This window comes from Melanostigma gelatinosum (genome assembly GCF_949748355.1).
Source record: "Melanostigma gelatinosum genome assembly, chromosome: 3".
Taxonomy (NCBI): domain Eukaryota; kingdom Metazoa; phylum Chordata; class Actinopteri; order Perciformes; family Zoarcidae; genus Melanostigma; species Melanostigma gelatinosum.
The window spans coordinates 21,361,977-21,379,424 of record NC_136636.1 but is presented as its reverse complement, the minus strand read 5'-3'; the positions used below and the strand labels follow the sequence as shown (position 1 = coordinate 21,379,424).

Sequence of the window (17,448 nt, the reverse complement as noted above, 5' to 3'; positions counted from 1 at the left end):
GGGCTTAAAACGAGAAAACCATGTAATTTCTGTATTTTCAAACTATCAAAACGTAGACGGATCGATGAGTTGTTTGTGTCCACAAGAGTTCACAAAAAACAGACACGTTCATATTAGAGATCAAAGTCAGTTTCTTTATATTTTTAACTTTAGTTTGCCAGCAGATATATTTACTTACTTTTTACTTTCTGATGAATGAGTTGATACAAATTATTTACTGGATAAAAATGCTTAAGTTTCTCAATGTAAATTTGCTAAATCTCTCATGTCTGCCCTTGAAATGTTGTAGTTAATAATAAACGGCGTTGAGTTTTTCAATTTCGCATAAGCCATCAATAAAAGCCTGTCAGTCCAGAATAATATTTAATACTTTATTGATAAAGAATTCTGTAACACATTATATGAAAGTCATATACTATATACATACTCCCTGAATGTGTCGTCCAGAGTGGAGGAAAGGTAAATTATGTTTTGTGTTTATTAAAAATGAACCAAACGTCTCTATATTTTTCAATTGTCATTATGTATTGCTTCATGAACTACACATGCTCACTCTTCCATGACATGAAAATAACAAGTAAATACATAATGTGTACAACTAGGTTGCAAATGAACCCTAAACAGCAAATATCAGATTAAATAACCTGCAATAAATAGATCTGTATCAATGACATTGCTAATTAACAAAGACACAGGTAAATATAACTAAATATTTTGGTGCAAATACACGTATACTGCCATCTACTGGTATAAATGGTAAACACATTTATACTTCAGTCTATGCTCCGCGTTCACTCAAGCAATAGCACAATACGGTGGGAAATTAAATATCAGTGCAAACAGCAACAACTGTGTGAACACAAAAATGACTTTGATTAAACTTATGAACATCAAACAATGCACCGTTTCATCGAAAACTTGATTGTTGCTGTGTAGCTCCATGGATCAATGAATATTGAAGCGCATGTAGTCACGTATTATTGCTAACACACTCCCATCAGCCCACATTTATCTATTTAATGTATTTATTTCCCTCTATTGTTAACTTGGTATGTGCGTTTTGCGTCATAGACAAACACTTCTCTTGTATTCGCTCCTTGTATTGCCTTGACCTTTATTTAGACATGTTCTTACTTCCGTAATACCTGTCGTGCTTTGCGTCTCTCTTCAAAAAAAGCAAAACAAAAGAGAGATTTGCAAAAAAAACAAATCGGCTCGTTATTTGACTTTGGTTCTCTCGTATTTTTTCGATTAAACGACACAACAAACTATCAAAACGTACACGGACCCGGTCTATTTTACAAGTAACCAGTAGGGGGAAATTCAATGTACAATAATAGCCGTGGCCGCAGAAGAAGAAGAACAGGCAGCTACCGTAAAGAAGAAGAAGAAGAAGAAGAAGAAGAAAAAAAAGAAGAAGAAGAAGAAGAAGAAGAAAGAGCGGTTTTGTGAGGAGCTAGTGAAATTTCTAGGACCTGTACGTAGCCTCAATAGTCTGTAAACAGAGATTCACACTGAAGGTAGGCAAATAGTTGCTCTGCTGTCTGCAACACAGCGACATGCGCAGTGATATAGTTTACCTCCGTGTAGTCGGCCATGTAAATCCAACGCTACCCGTTTGCTTTTACGATGCCAGATAGCTATGCTAACGCTAAGTAGCTAACGTTAGCCAACAGCCAACGCTGACCTGGCTGCGTGTAGATGCAACGTAACCACATCCACTGTAAACACACCGCGGTGTAACGGTGAAGCGATGTTAATCTGCTTAAACAAAATAAATCCACCCAGCTAGCTGCTCTTATTGGATATTTTCTCACTAACCGGTGTCGTAGCGTATGGCCGCAGAGAACAGCATCCCCTCGTGGGGACCCGCTCAGTTAACGTTAAGGCTTAAACCACCACACAGTGAACATAATTATGTCAGAGGAAAAATACTCTTTTTAAAATGTGACAAAGTGCCGCCTACGCGTCGGTAAGACTATTTACATGTACAGATATTAAGGTTACAGTTTCGGCTGAGATGTCGTCTCTTACTCAAACCAGCTGAGACTTACATGAATGACATTCACTGCAGTTGCCAAAAATACGACATGATGACCGCATTTGATTGCTATGAGTTGACCGGGCACGTGATGACAATACTTAACGACAATGCTGGGTTTAATTGAGACCATTACACGATAACGTCAAACTTTTTAAATGACATCTATACGCCTACATGTAGAATTGCTGTGTTCATGAATGTTAGTTCTTGTTTTTTTAAATTTGAAAATAAGATTATTGTTTGGAATTTTGTTATGAATACTAATTTAAGGTTGTCTAAAAACTTTATTCACGACTTTAAATGACCATGCCTCGATCACTCTTCTTACTATCAGACAGTCAATCAATGTGGTATCAAGCGACTACCAACATCTCGATACACTATTGACACTTTAATAACATACTTGGTTTAACATACTTGTTTGTTTGTCATATTTTACTGTAAATCTTCATATTTCCTAGTTTTAAATTGTCTTTTTTGCTTTTATGTTTATGGTCACGCACCCATCACCAAGCCAATTTCCTTGCATGTGTAACATACTTGGTAATAAATGGTTTCTGTTTCTGATTGGATCATTTCAGGGGATTTATTTCTTAATCTGTGTTACATTGTTATGACTTCTCTCTCCCTTTCAGACGCTTCGGGTTTTTTAAATTATGCGGACACAGAATCCAGGTCATCAAGGTTCAAATTAAGGTATGTAAAGGGTTGCTCCCTTAAAAAACATTATGCAAATTATCTCCAATCATGAATGTAATGTAACAAATGCTTTTACTTTCTAATAACAGTTTTGTAAAGAATGTATTTTGGGACTTAAAACCCCTTTTTTCTTTTGCTGAAATCACTTTATACTCCGGCTTGTTGGCCGCTTAAAGATACAATACTGATATTGAAGACATTTAAAATCATTTGTTTCATTGAAGAAGAAGAAAAAACATTTGTACTTTGGCATTTACGAGATGATCGTAAATCCACGAATTCATTTCATCAATGCGATTTTCCTCAAGATGTTTGCTAATTCCAGAGAAGAGGATAATTTGAACAAAAGCTGTATTTCCATTTGTAGGAAACGCTATTCGAGCGGTTGTCTGCGCTGCTAGTTAGTGAAACCTTACAGACCCAATGGGGCAACGTTGCGATGAGCAATGTTGCCCCAAACTTAAAGGCAGACTGATTTTTCCTAAAACGCAATGTATAGACTCGCACCAAAATGATCTCTCTCAGTCATCACTTATGACGGAGAGTGTGGCGGTGTCTGTATCTGCAGAGACCCCCCCCCCCCCCCCTCTGCCTGCATTTCCTCTTGTCTGTTAATTTCATTGTGTTTGGCACATTTCTGGCCGTCAACCTCTCTAAAAAACGTAGCGACCGGGTGCCAGATCGTCAACACGCATCCAGAGGAAGCTATGAAAATGGTGGACACGGTGCCAAAACAACGCAAACACAGCGAGGCCGAACGCCGCGTGGAGCCAAAGCTCGTTCACACCAGAAGTGAACCTGGTATTGGCGCGCACTGCCGGCGAGCACCGTAACCCTCGTTGAGCATGTTGTTAACAAACGCAACCAACAAAACCTATTCATTGTGATTTAAATCGGCGTAACAATTTATTGCCACGAGTCTATTTTAAAGTAAGCGGAGGCAGAGTTCATCACACTGTACAGTTGCCACTCTGTGGGTATCTGTGTATCTGTGCCATTTGCTCCACTTTCTCTCACAACTGCGGTTTAACGGTGCGCTTTTCGTTTTGCGTGAAATGTGTTTCCACCATCGACTTAAAGCCATCCACTGTTACGACACCCACGGTGTCTTACGTGGCTTTTTTTAAGCACAAAATGGAAGTGTATTCTCTTTGGTTCAACATTTAAAGAGTCGGGGTGTATTTTATATAATGTCATTGTTAGATGTATGCTATACTGGGACAAATCATGTAGCTAATATACATGTTGGCACAGTCTCTACCACCTGTGACATTTCCACGCATCTCCAGCCAGAAAGATATTTTACGCTCCGTTTTCACGCCATTATTTCAGTCTGGGAGCCCAGAGAAGGCGGGAGGAAAAAAAAGCCCGTTGAGAGCTCAACAAGTGCGCATTTATCCGATCAGGTGTAGGAACGACTCATGAAACGAGTCACAATGAGTGAAGTCAAATTGTGAACGGTTAGACAAAGCGTTCGCATTCTTGAAAATCGGGGGAAAACGTCCATTGCGTCACTGACTTTGCACCCATTCATAAACTGCTTTTGGAAGAATTTGCGATTTAACCGGCTCGATTTTGTTTAAAAATTTGCAGCATTTTGAACATTTATTTTCCACAGCATTTCCATTGTCTGATGTGATTTGTTTTGATTTTCAACTTTTGCACTGCTGAAACTTTTCATCCCTCCCAAGAATTTTTATCTCTTAACTCACTGACATGTTTCAGGATTTTGGACGGCAATTTAAAGACACGGATTAGCGAACAAACCAAACTTTTTCAAGCATTTGAGACGCACGAAGGAAAAGAAGAAGTTAAACCCCCTTTTCAACCAAGTCATGTCTCGCCGAAGAAGCCGCAGCCCGTCGCCGGGGCAGTTTTCACGCAACTGCAGCAGTAGTGACCCTCGAGATTTGGAGAGACGGATTTTCGTCGGGAATTTGCCGACCTCCGACATGGAGAAGAAGGATTTGGAAGAGATGTTCAGCCCTTATGGGAAGATAATCGGTCAGTAAAACACCATACAAGCAATAAATCTAATTCATGACATACTTTTACTCATGTCTCGTAGCATCAAGCGTCGTGTTTTTTCATGAAATGCAAGCATGTCAAATTCCAAAGGATGTCCTTACTGCTAACTTTTGAAAGTGGGTAGGTATTCACAATGATCTGTTCCACTTTAAATGTCCCTCTTCCAGGCGTGTCCATGTTTCGTGGGTTCGGATTTGTACAATTTGAAGGTGTTGAGGAAGCGGAAGCTGCAAAGTCTGGCCAAAAGGGTCGCATATATAAAGGTTATAAAATAGGTAAGCCTTAACTGCAGTGGGTGTGATTGTCTGGCTACAGAGGACCGCTTTATGTTGGTGTACAGAGAGCAACTACAGAAGTTAATGAAAGGCCAAGTTGTTGTTTTTATGTGTGTGTGTGTGTGTGAAAACCTTCAATGAGTGGGCATGGTGTTTTTAAAGTGTTTATCCTGAAGAGAATCGTGACTATGAAATGCCAGCAAAGTAGCAGTTAAAGTTTACACTTCCAGATTTATTTCTGTGTTAAAAGGTTTTAAATGTAAGATAGAGATTAATAGTGGACGGCTAAAATGGATTTTCCTTTTTAACGCCATTTTAGTGATCCAGTAAACATGATACCTGTAACGCTGATGATGCAAGTTGATCACTATTCTTTCCCACAACTAACCTCGGTGTTGGTTCTGCGTGAGGGCGCTCCGATCAGGACTGTGGAAGCAGCATCTGCCGATACCGACCACCGGGTTTATTTGAAGCCTTCTATTTGTTGTTGCATGATTTATTCAACCATTCTTAACCACATTGTGTATTCAAATGAAGATATGTGTCATGCAACGTGTGCACACTAAGCCTCTTTTTACACAGACACCCTGTAATTCTGCTGTAAATGGTGCCTCTTAATGGCCCATTTGGGATTTTAGACGGCATGCCAGCTCGACGTGTAGCACTGCAGCGTCCCGTGCGTGTCATCCCTTTGTCGGCCGGCCTTTTATACACCGAAGCGGTTGTGTTGCCGGCAGCGGCAACAATGCAGACGGTTTTCTATAGAACAGTGAGGCATGTAAAAGGGGCTTCAAGTAGCAACTCACAACTCTGGTGAAGACATTTTAGTCGCGTGTAAATAAATTGTCCCGCGAGTTTTGCGTCATCTGATCGGCTTCCATATAGAAGTGGCCAGAAGGAATATTGGCAGATCTGCGGCTATTGATCGGAGCACCCTTAGTTTGATTTGATCCACAGCTCAACATTTAAAAAAATTATATTATTATAAATATATTTAGCCACGCAGAGTTTTCTCCCTCCAATCTGTCTTGTGACGTGTTACATTATCGGCATACAAAGCAAATAAACAAAGGCATTGTTAACTTCTGGCAAAGCCTGAATCTCTGAAATCTCTTGTTTTATTTGCCAAACTGACAATTTTCTACAACATAGATTTTAATGCGTCACTCAAGTCGGGCACTTGCGTTTTTTGTTTTTTTTTAAATTTCAAGTTTGAAAAAAGAATCTAATTTACACGTTGAAGCTTTGCTAGTGCCGAGCCCATCTTAAGTGCACAAAATAACTCCGATTTGGAAACTCGATTTGCTGCATTTTGACTCTCGTCCAAGCTCGTATTTTGGAGCTCAATTTCATTTGGATCGTGGAAGTGTTGACGCGGCCACTCCGTTCTGCGTGAAAAGCAACTGATTAACATGTCCCTGTTGTGTTCAACGTTTGGATTGATTTATTTTCAGATGTAAATATGGCAGTGGAGCGACGGCAAGCTAAACCTCAATCCCAGCAGAGCCCCCCACGAAGGTAAAGTAACGCGCAATTGGTGTGTTGAATTACAGTCACCTCTGAGGTGCCGGTAAACCAAAAAAAACCCAAATCGTATAACATTTTCCTCAACTGTCATTCCCACCAGTGGTGAAGTCCGCCCAATGAAGATGGGTTTGTGACAGTTCATGGGACAAATATTTCACCCTAAATTACAATTTCCAGATATGTTGAAATAAAGAGAGTAGTCGTAGGAAAGTGTCTTTGTCGCTTATGCTCGTGTTCATAGTGTGGCTTTGCACTGCAGTTCACCTTTATAGGTAGATTGTGCAACTTTCCCGCTGAATGAAACGTAGTGCGAGTCCCACCCAGCCTCATATCTCTTTAGCAGGTTCATGTCCCACAACAAGACCTTTAACGAATTATCTTTGTAAAGGAAAAGTGACAGAACGGGCACAACACATTGAAGTATATTTCAGGCAGGTTTGGGGATGGGGTCGGGCATTCACACCCATAAGATCCCAGACCAGGGCAAGCGATGTGTGTGATGCTTATTCTAATACGACCCCGTTGTATATCGACGACATAAACTGTTGCGATGCACAGAACTCGCAAGGAAAATGTGGTGAAAGGAATTTATTGGTTTGTTGCATTTTTCTTTTAATTTGAAACCTTCTTTCGTGCCTCACTTTTGAGTTGAGCGTCATGGAAGTTATTTGAACTCTCCTATAAATGTTGGAAGAAGTGAAGACGGATTTGAGGGTTTAGCATCAACAGGCCCGGCCTATCTAACCCTAAAGGTGGCCTCCGTTTCAAAACACCAAGGGTTCAAAGGGCTCCAACCACTGCCTCCTGGAGACACCTCGCTCACTTTGCGTTTTTAGGAACTAGTTTTCCTAAAAAATATTTTTGCTGTGTAGAAAATTTTCCTTCTAGAAATGCAAAAAAACCCAAAATGTTGTATTAGTTCTGTTAACCCGAGACCTGCAGCGTGGGAATGTGGCTTACCGGAGAACAAAACGCAAATCATCGCAAGCAAATGCTAAATGCGCAAAATACACACCGCCTGTTTCAAAAAGGTTAAATAGCCGTGGTACGCGTGTATCTGAAGAGCTGGGTTCATGGTCGGGGGAACCTCAAATGGTCGACAAATCAATCGTGTTGCAAACACTGATCACTGGACCCTTTCAAAAGCTCGCCGTCGACGCGTCTCGGAACCACCTCCTGGATTGAAAGCGTGCTCGGTCCCCTTTACGAGTCACGGACAGAAGTTTGTAGTGTTTCATAGGCAGACTGAACTCTGACCGGCCTTGCACTAACTGATACCTTTTCTCTCAGGGCCACCGCCGCCACCACCACTACCACCACGTATGGCAGCTACGCGGACAGCAAAGAGCCCCGGCCTCGCTCACGCTCACCCGTTTATGTGCGCGAGCCTCGGGAGAGCCGAGACGGCCGCGAGTCCCGGGAGAGCCGGGACGGGCGCGAGTCTCGGGAGAGCCGGGACGGGAGGGAGCCCGCTCGAGAGTCGAGGCCGGCCGGCCACTCTCGTGACCACGACTACCGGTACCGGAGCACAGAGACCAGAGACAAAGACCCCAGGGAGCCTGCATTCAGGTGACCACTCGGCTCATAAGTCGGAAGTTCAGCATTTAGTTGTTGCATTTTTTATTTTTTTTTTGTCTGAACCTGAAATGTGTCCATGCAGCAGCAGAGACGACTATGACCGGTTCTACCGCAGTGCCAGTGGTGCAGAAGACTATTACCGGAGGAAGGATGAGCCCTTCAGGGACCCTTACAGAGATCCCTGGAACGGACGCCGGGAGCCAGAGGGTACGTGTCCTCCAGTCTACATATCTAATGTCTTGTTTAATTGCTCTTAGTTGATGTGAGTACGTGACCACCTTAGAATAAGATTGTGTTTATTTGTGATCGGTTGGATCTTCCTGATTTTGTATGGAATTTAAAAACGTGACCAGTATTTGATCTCACATCCCACAGGTTGTTTTTTTGTCGCTCTGGATATCATTTTTACTGCATTTTGCCAACACGTCTTTCCACAACTGCAGTATTTATAATATTACGTAAAACGAATTGATGTCAGAGTAGCACCAGGCTGAGGCTGTTTTGCTTTAAAGACGATTTAGAGCCGTGTTCAACTTGAACTGACATGTCCCTGTCCAGCCGCCTCCACCCTCACTTCAGCAGTAGATGATCGCGCTCGACCAGAAGAGCGCCGCCGCAATGAATTGTATCGGCAGTACTACGAGGAGCTGCAGCGGCGCTACGACGCCGACCGCCCCGTCGACTGCTCTGTGATCGTCGTCAACAAGGCGCAGAAGTATATCCACTCTCTTGTTCTGTACCGGAAAAACAAAATCAAAGACCTGGAACATCGTTGTAAATGTTCCACCAGTACATGGCCTGTTTTTATTTCATATGGCTCCTGTGTGTGTGTGTGTGTGTGTGTGTGTCTGTGTCTGTTTGTGCGCCTGTGTGTCTGTACTATTGCTTCACAAACAACTGTAGGGAGTATGCGGAGACGGTCGGACGGAAGGTTCGTGATTTGGGCATGGTGGTGGATCTGATCTTCCTCAACACAGAAGTGTCACTAACTCAGGCGCTGGAGGATGTAGGCAGGGCCCGCACACCCTTTGCCATCATCATTACCCAGCAGCACCAGGTCCACCGGTCCTGCACCGTCAACATCTTGTTCGGCACGCCGCAAGGTAACGCAAGGCGACAGCGGGCAATTTGATTCCCTCCAAAAGCAAAGAGCGCAGTGTTTCACGTGTCTTTTGTTTGTTTTTTTACACGTAGAGCATCGGAACATGCCGATGCAGGATGCCATGATGCTGGTTGCCCACAATTATGACACCTACAAAGTTGAAAACCGTGAAAAAGAACGCGAGGAGATTGCCAGAAAGGCTGCCAAGATGGCGGACGACGTGCTACTCAGGGAGCCTGACAGAGAGGGCCACCCCATTTCTGTGCTCACCTCCATCACACTGCTGTCTGAAAACAGGTATCCGGTCTGAAACGTTGTTTCGTGAACAAGTCTTCAATGAGCAATTGAAAATTGGCGCAGTGGAGAATGTAACATTTTGTTTTGTGTGATGCCTCAATTACAGTTTCCATGTTGTAAAACTTTGAATCTCACACGTGATGAATCTCAGTCTTCTAATTTCTTTTGTTTTTCCCTTCGTGGTTGCCGGGTAGATTTGTAACCCCAGATGAAATGGATGGTCTCATTGCCTACCTGAAGGACAAAAGAGCTCGACTGCTACGAAGCGCTGCAGACCCTCTCACCGGTAGGAGGAACACGTTTCAAAGGACTGGTTCACAGCTTTTGTCCGTTTTTCTTCAAACCATATATATATAATATACTGTCATCATTCATCCTCTACACACTGGCCCAGAAGAGAGAAAAAACACACTTACGGTCAAAGCAGAAAGTTCAGCTGCAGTCACGAGTTTTCTGAAGCAGCTCAGTGGAAAATGTTGCAAAAGATTTAAACTTTGAGATGCCCACTTCCTCTCTCTGATTGGTGAAACCTCAATAACTTCAGCTACATTTCACAATGTATTTTTATACAGAATGAAGACTACATTGGCATTGTTAGTTTATTTTTTTTTATCTCTGCCACTATGGAGAAGAGGAACAATTACAGCAACCAATAACGTATTTAATGTGCATCGGAGTGTTTTGTTAACTGTCTTAAAACATGTGCTGAGATAGTTTAGTCTTGTTTTTCAAAACAAGAGCTTTGTCCGTTGAATGTTAGTCTGCAGAACTGCACATTCTAACTGAACCTTTCACATCACAGCTGGAGTCCATGGAGCAGCTCCTGCAGCAGTACACCATGATGTTTCAACCTCCGCTGCAGGACTGCCTCCTCCATCCCACCCTGCTCTATCCCACCCTGCTCTATCCCACCCTGCTCTATCCCACCCTGCTCTATCCCACTCTGCTCTATCCCACTCTACTCTCACGCCTCCACAGTCCAGCCACCTCGGCCTATCGGCTGCTTCGAGCGCCTCGGCGAACCCCAGCCACCAGCAGGAGCTGCAAGCTAAGATCCTCAGCCTGTTCAACAGCGGCAGCGGGGTCCCGGCAGGCGCAGGAGGCCCGCCCTCCATCTCCCAGACGAAGGCGTACGGCTCCCTTGGCCCACCCCCTTCCCAGAACCCGCCCCGCCCCACCATGACGGGCCCCCCTGCGGGTGGAACCCTGGGTTATGGCACCCCACCGGGACGCATGCAGGTCACCCCAGGTGGCCAAAGACTCCCCTCGTCGGCTTCAGGTATCAACTTTGACAACCCGAGTGTACAGAAAGCGCTGGACACCCTCATTCAGAGCGGACCGTCCCTCAACCACCTGGTGAGCCCCGCCGCCGCTCAGCAGCCCCCCCCCAGCATGGGCCAGGTCCCGCCGATGTCCATGTACCCCCGACATTACTGATGTAACAACTTCTCCTCTCCCTGTGACACAAGTAGACACATCAATTCTCTGTGCAGTGAATGTACCAGCTGTGTAATATAGGTAGGTTGGATGTTTTGTAAAAGCTTTTAATCTTTTTTTTTTTCTTCTTCTTTTTATTCCAAGTATTGTGTTCAGTTGACTAAATGGTTATTAAATTTGGTTTGATGACTTGTCCAGACTAACTGTCTGTATTTTCGATGATTAGCCAGAAGTTAATTATTCATTCAGTCTTCTTACGTGTGAGGTAAAGTTGCATGTGTGAAGTACGGTGTGTTTTGGTTTATGATGGATTCCTTTGTTCTTTTCCAACCATGATTTGTGTTTTATAGTTTTGCACATAGTGTCTTTTTAATTTGTAACATTTTCACTGTCAAAACAAGACATGATTAAAAACTCCAGACACAATTGCTGTAATAAAATGGTATTGGTTTATTGCATTTTGTGCTGACAAATTATAAGATGGAACGGGTATCGCCAGAAGCCATAGATATATAAGCATTTGAAATGTAAGATAAAACTACTTTTTTTTTTTTTTTAAATGTTCCATGAAACACAATAGAGAATAATACGTTCTTTTTTTTAAACTTTATAATATTTAACTTACACTGACACAAAAAAAACACCTCCACACTAACTGTATTTGATTTATTTACATGTAGCCCCCTCCCACCCCCCAGCAGTTACAAGTGCACAATGTACACGCATACACACTCCCACAAAACTTAAAGGAACACACTACGGCTTTACCATAAGACTAGGTACAGTATCAAGGAAGAGTAATGAACAGTTTGGAATGACAAAAGCATTTTCATATTACTGAAATTTGATACAGGTGTGTCTGTGTGTATGCTGTATATATCAGGTATATTGTCAGGCATTCATACGAAATGTTTCCCACAATTCCGGGGAATTAGACTCAAACCTGGACAGTGACGGGATTCCTCTGGAGGGAACTCATGAAATGAAGTTCTGTACTTTTCAAAAGCAATTAAGTAGGAAATGTGTTTATTCCCGAGAGTTGCATGAGAAGATCGACAACGTTGCCGGTAGCCGGCTAACTTAGCTTAGCACAAAGACTGGAAATGGGTGGAAACAGCTAGCCTGGCTTTGTCCAAAGATGAGACCTGATACCAGCACATGTAAAGCTCAATAACGAACACGCGACTTAACACTAAGTCACACAAAAGTCCAAATGTAAAAACGATAAATTGCCGTGAACACATTTTATTAAAATTTTGGCACAAATGTCTACTTGCGCTCAAGGCAGATCTCATTCAAATTTGGGGGTCAAAGGTCAAAGTGACCTCACAAAAATGTTTTTGGCCGTAACTCAAGAATTAATATTCTCATAGTGACAATTTCACACAAATGTCAAATAGGATCAAATGAAGTGACTGCAACAATTCGAGTTACACTTTGTTTTTTTTGTCCAAACAAACCAGAGAGGAGATGTTAATTAATGAGCGTGAGAGATGCTGATTGGTCAACTTTATCGTTGAACAGGCCGACTGTTTCCCAGCTTTCGGTCTTTGTGCCAACTCTCGCCGAATAAGTGCATAAGGTTGTCTGAATATCGACAAACCACACCAGTTTATTTTTTTTACCACATTTGTAATGATTATACTTCAATACACACTAAATATAACCAGTTATTGAGTAAAAAAGTAGGTAAATGTAGTTTTGGACAGGCTGCCACTAAAGTGTGGTTTTGCAGGCACCTCCTCCACTACTTTGGCACTTTCAGAGTCTCATCCAATTGAAACAATCTGTTAACTGAAAACAGTCACATTTTTTTTTTTGAAGGAAAGAAAACAGTGTTTACTGGTCTGCGTCTAATTCACCGGAGCACACATTTGCACACCATCATGTATGTAGTTCACTGAAATATATACTTTGGTAATCAGTTCATCTGCAGATAATATTTGACACAATGAGAAGACCTTGTCAACAAATCTACCATAAAAAATAGAATCTCGTACTATAATAATAATAATATTCATCTTGAATACATTGGCCAGTCCTAAGGAAAGAGGAAAAAAGAAAAAGTCATACGACTAGAAAGAAAATGTTTCTAACTGATATAAACAAAAATACTTTTACACCACAAACACCCAATATATTTTCAATACACCTTGTTCAGGGTAATTGCATGCATGCACTGAGATACACAACATGTCTGGGACCTGGCTCTGCTTGCACTGCATGGACAGCCACTTGAGTTCTTCTCTTAAACTCCCAGAGCGGTCGACTGTCTGACACCTCCAACATCAGGCACGTCTGTCTGATGCCTCTGTGAAGATATACTGAAGGATGCGATCTTATCTCCGCTACAGACTGCGGGGGTTTTTGCGCCCTCTCTGCCATAATCTGGGGCTGGTTTTGTATTATTTTCTCTGTTGGTGTCTGAACAGGACAGCCTCCTCAACCCGGTAACAGATGTGTTTCAGAGCCCTTAATATCCATTTAAGGACGGAGACTGAGTAATGATCACCGGCAAGTTTGTCTCATGCTACAGTTGTGCAGGCGAAGTTTCTGATCTACATCATGGATCAGCTGTGGGGAGAGGGGGCGTGCTGCTTTCTAAGTAGACCATCTTGTGTCGTCCAAACAGAGCCAGTGCCAGAATTGGAAGCGCGAGTTTTATATTCTTTGATCATTTTTCTGAATTATACTGCAATCACATTTAAAATACAGAGCTGGAGTGGATTTAGTGGCTGGGATGGGGGGAGGCCAGGGATTTGCGGGCAGATGGGGGGGGGGGGGGAGGAGCGCGGGAGGAGGGATTCTGGGAAGGCTCACCTCACAGATTGAGTGACAAGCACAATAAATTTAACAGTTAATATTATTCTTTTTTTTGTTTTTTTGGCAAGAGAAAGGAAAGAATGTGATGCATGCTAAAATGTCCAAGAAAATGCTGAACCGCTAAGATGTAAACATAATCAGCAGGTAGGTTTCTGCATTCGTGCAGGTCATAACTGCTGCAGGACGGTGGACTTGATCTGATCTTTTTAGTCTGAGCTGTCACACCGCCACGGCTGGGCTGTAATACACTCGTGTGCCACCAGAGGTCACTGTGGGACAGAGTCCGCTCAGAGCAGGCTGGCTCTTGTTCGACGCCCCCACTCCTGCAGCCTGATCCCGTCACAGAGAACCCCCCTCAGTGTAAAGTGCTTTGCTGTCTCAGCCACATTTGAGATGAACACTGTCGATCTTTGTCTGTAAGACCTGGTGACAAACATTCTGATGAAATAAGCGACACCTCCAGTTTGTTTAAAGAAAACAAATAACTGTGACCAAATGAAAAAGAACCAATGTGAGAACAATATTGCACATGATCTTACAAAACTCTAAGACTTCGTCCACAGTGATAGAACCGTGTACAACGAAAGACAACACTCGTCGTTTACAGTGTCTCTGACTTAAGTGATACATTTACAAAGGTGAAATGACCAGTTCTAAGGCCCATCCATTCGCTAACTCAAAATCTATTAAGACTGTTTGAGCAAGGTTGAAATATAACAAGTAACAATATAGTGAACGCATACTTTATATTTCAAGGTCTAGCCGTGTCGCAAACACTCCAGAGTTCTCAGAATGTGTAACTGGATGAGAACATTTCACAACCTTTTACCCGTCTCTGGCCCTCAAACATGTAAGTCATCACGATAGAAACCACGAAAACAAATATTGCCACATAGTACCATGCAAACAGCAATTATAAAACATTTATAATTCCATAAATAAACTAATTTTCCAATAAACATCAGATATCTTTTCTTTCGAATCAATTTAAAAGGCTCAGTTGATGCAGGCAATGTTGTGGAGACAATCCCAAAATAGCCGTGTTCTTCGAAAAAAAAACGTATGTGAGCGTTAAAACGACCCCTTTGTCAGAGTTAATTAAGTGTGGCAAGCATATTGAAGAAAATCTTCATGACTCGGCACCCTAAAACCTTTGAAACCTGGGACTGGCTGCTTCTTTAAGTGTCACAGGTGTCAAAGGTGTGTTCAAAATTGAGCAAGAAGTAACATTTAGAAGACAAATATATATTCATAATTTTAACATATTTTGGCGATTTCTCGAAGTAAATTAATAATCTGTTCCATTAAAATTGGTTGACTTTACTTATGGGATTAAAGATGGGGAATAACCAGGAGAGCGTTTCTTTTTAAAAGAGAATAAAAAGGTGGAGGATTTACCCTCAGTTGTAATATTGCATCAAGGTCTTCAGAATAGTTTTCTCATAAAACAGAAAGCTAACCCTGTCCAGAGCTCTCAGGCCAAATGTTTACAGGTACCACTGATATGTATGTCTATCCCTTTTTCACTTGATCTTTAATGTTGCTTTAGTCATCTCTATTTACAGTACAGATAAATCTATTGATACTAGCAGCATTCACAACATATGGTCCGACATTCAGGCAACACTAAAAACATTAAATACTGTTTGTAAATACTTCTAGAAACTAATTTATTTTGCTTCCCTATATTGTATATACTGTTTATATATACGTATTTATTTATACTCATATTTCTACTACAAGTGCAAATGACCAAAAACGGTTTCTTCGAGAAAATAAACTGGAATAACGTAAAGTGACAGCTGTCCTTGGTCAAAGTGAGATGATTCTGGATTTTCTTTTTTTTAAAGACTTACGAAATCTACATATACAAAATATATGTGTAAAAAAATAAATAACATGATCACATGAGTCCGGATTTTAACTATTGCACATTCCTTCCAAGATGCACTTTTTGAACCTAAATATGATTTGCTCACCAGTCATTCAGTCAAGGACTCAAATCTCAGCCAATCTAGAGGATACAAAATCTCACGGGAGAGTCTACTGCATAGAGTTCAGTCTTATGGACAGCGTGGGGTTTCCTAGCTACAGAAGCCTTCGTCCTCTCTATCGATTCAGACTTGACCCGGTAAACAATCGATCGCCAAGATGTTCAGAATCTCACCTCGCTAACAGCTGATACGCTTCAACTCTGAGCGTCTGAACACCCGCGCTTTAATCATCATCTACAGGGAGACTTTCAGACGACAGTAGATTACCGTACCAGTTTCACGTAGACACCTCCGATTTGACTTTTCACGCTTTGTTCTCTCCAATCCAATCAATAGAATTTTTGTTCACTATTTCTCTTTGAAAAATACTTTGATATGGCACATTTAATGTATCTAAATTAGGCAAAAAAACAAAACAACAATATATATTTGAGTGACAATCAAAATGACATACAACTATTTCATCAATATGTGTAACTCTGGTCCATAAACATAAATAGACATTTGTTCTCTAGATGAAAAAATAACATTTAGTATTTTTTGTGTGTAATTGAATGAATTCATTAAAAGTTCACTTGTTGCACAGTGGCGGACAGTGCAGGTGCAGTGCTTGTCGAGGTTACAATGACAGTTACCATAGTGACAGGAGCCTATGCCATCCAATAAATAAATAAATAAATAAATACATACATACATTTTTAAAACAGCGTTTTTGAGCTGTCCCTCTCAGCGAAGGAGCGTTTTTCTCTCCACTAGAAGCTTTTTAATATGTCACAAAAATACTACACTCATACTGAACAACGCGTCAGAGCTTGTACATTATTTACAGCGGTCCCACACGAGGGTCGAGGGGTGCTGGCAATGATAATCTCCTCGGGGTGTTTGTGCCGTCTCCCCACCGTTACACCAGCCTTCTGGTAGGAGACGCACAATTCACAGTTGTAATTACCTGTCAATCTCTACAAACTAAGCTAGCCTTGTTGTATTTCTTCTTTTTCGTTTTGTTTTTGGCACTAACAGTGGCCACGGGGATGAACAGCCACTAAGAAATGAGTTGAAAGGAGGACGGGTAGAAAGACGGTGATGGCGGTCACGGAACGAGTATAAACACACACAGTTATAAGGACGCCATGCTAACGAGTGATCGGGTTAAAGATGGCGCTTGCAGCTTTGATCCACGTGCCTTTTCAGTCTTCTTTAAATACCAATGTGAATTTCACAGTTCATGCTTCGCGACTACTCTCCTTCCAGCTGGTGGTCCTGACCGTGGGTAGCAGTGTCTTTTTGCCTTGAGAGATTAATCACATCGAGGACAACAGGCTGGTGCGCTGTGGGAGCTGTCCGATCCCCACGAGGGAGCTAAACAGACAATCCTACACCCAGCTCACGTCAGCTGGCAGAAACCGCTGCTATGCCAACACTCGTATTTGGAACAAAAAAAAACAACATCAATAAGAATCGGCAGAGATTTGAACAAAGACGGACACAAACATGCTTGTGCGCTCACACCTCACACCCAACACCACCACCTCCTCCTCCTCCTCACCGAGTCACGCAGACTCAACGCCAGTTACTACAGCAGGTTACAGACGACAGCGACGAAGTGTGTTCAGGAACAAATCTAGGCAGCATCTAAATGAGTCT

General features: G+C 42.1%; 1 protein-coding gene across 1 annotated transcript; it reads left to right on the top strand.

The window, feature by feature from the left end:
- The first annotated feature begins 1,377 nt into the window (after window positions 1-1,377).
- Window positions 1,378-11,421, top strand: ncoa5 (nuclear receptor coactivator 5). Its single transcript, XM_079266248.1, has 12 exons — window positions 1,378-1,520; window positions 2,680-2,740; window positions 4,469-4,747; window positions 4,939-5,046; window positions 6,501-6,564; window positions 7,864-8,142; window positions 8,234-8,358; window positions 8,710-8,866; window positions 9,037-9,254; window positions 9,346-9,550; window positions 9,745-9,836; window positions 10,353-11,421. Exons 3-12 carry the CDS (start codon window positions 4,579-4,581, stop codon window positions 10,985-10,987), a joined length of 2,052 nt encoding a protein of 683 aa, XP_079122374.1. The 5' UTR covers window positions 1,378-1,520; window positions 2,680-2,740; window positions 4,469-4,578; the 3' UTR covers window positions 10,988-11,421.
- The last annotated feature ends 6,027 nt before the right edge of the window (window positions 11,422-17,448 follow it).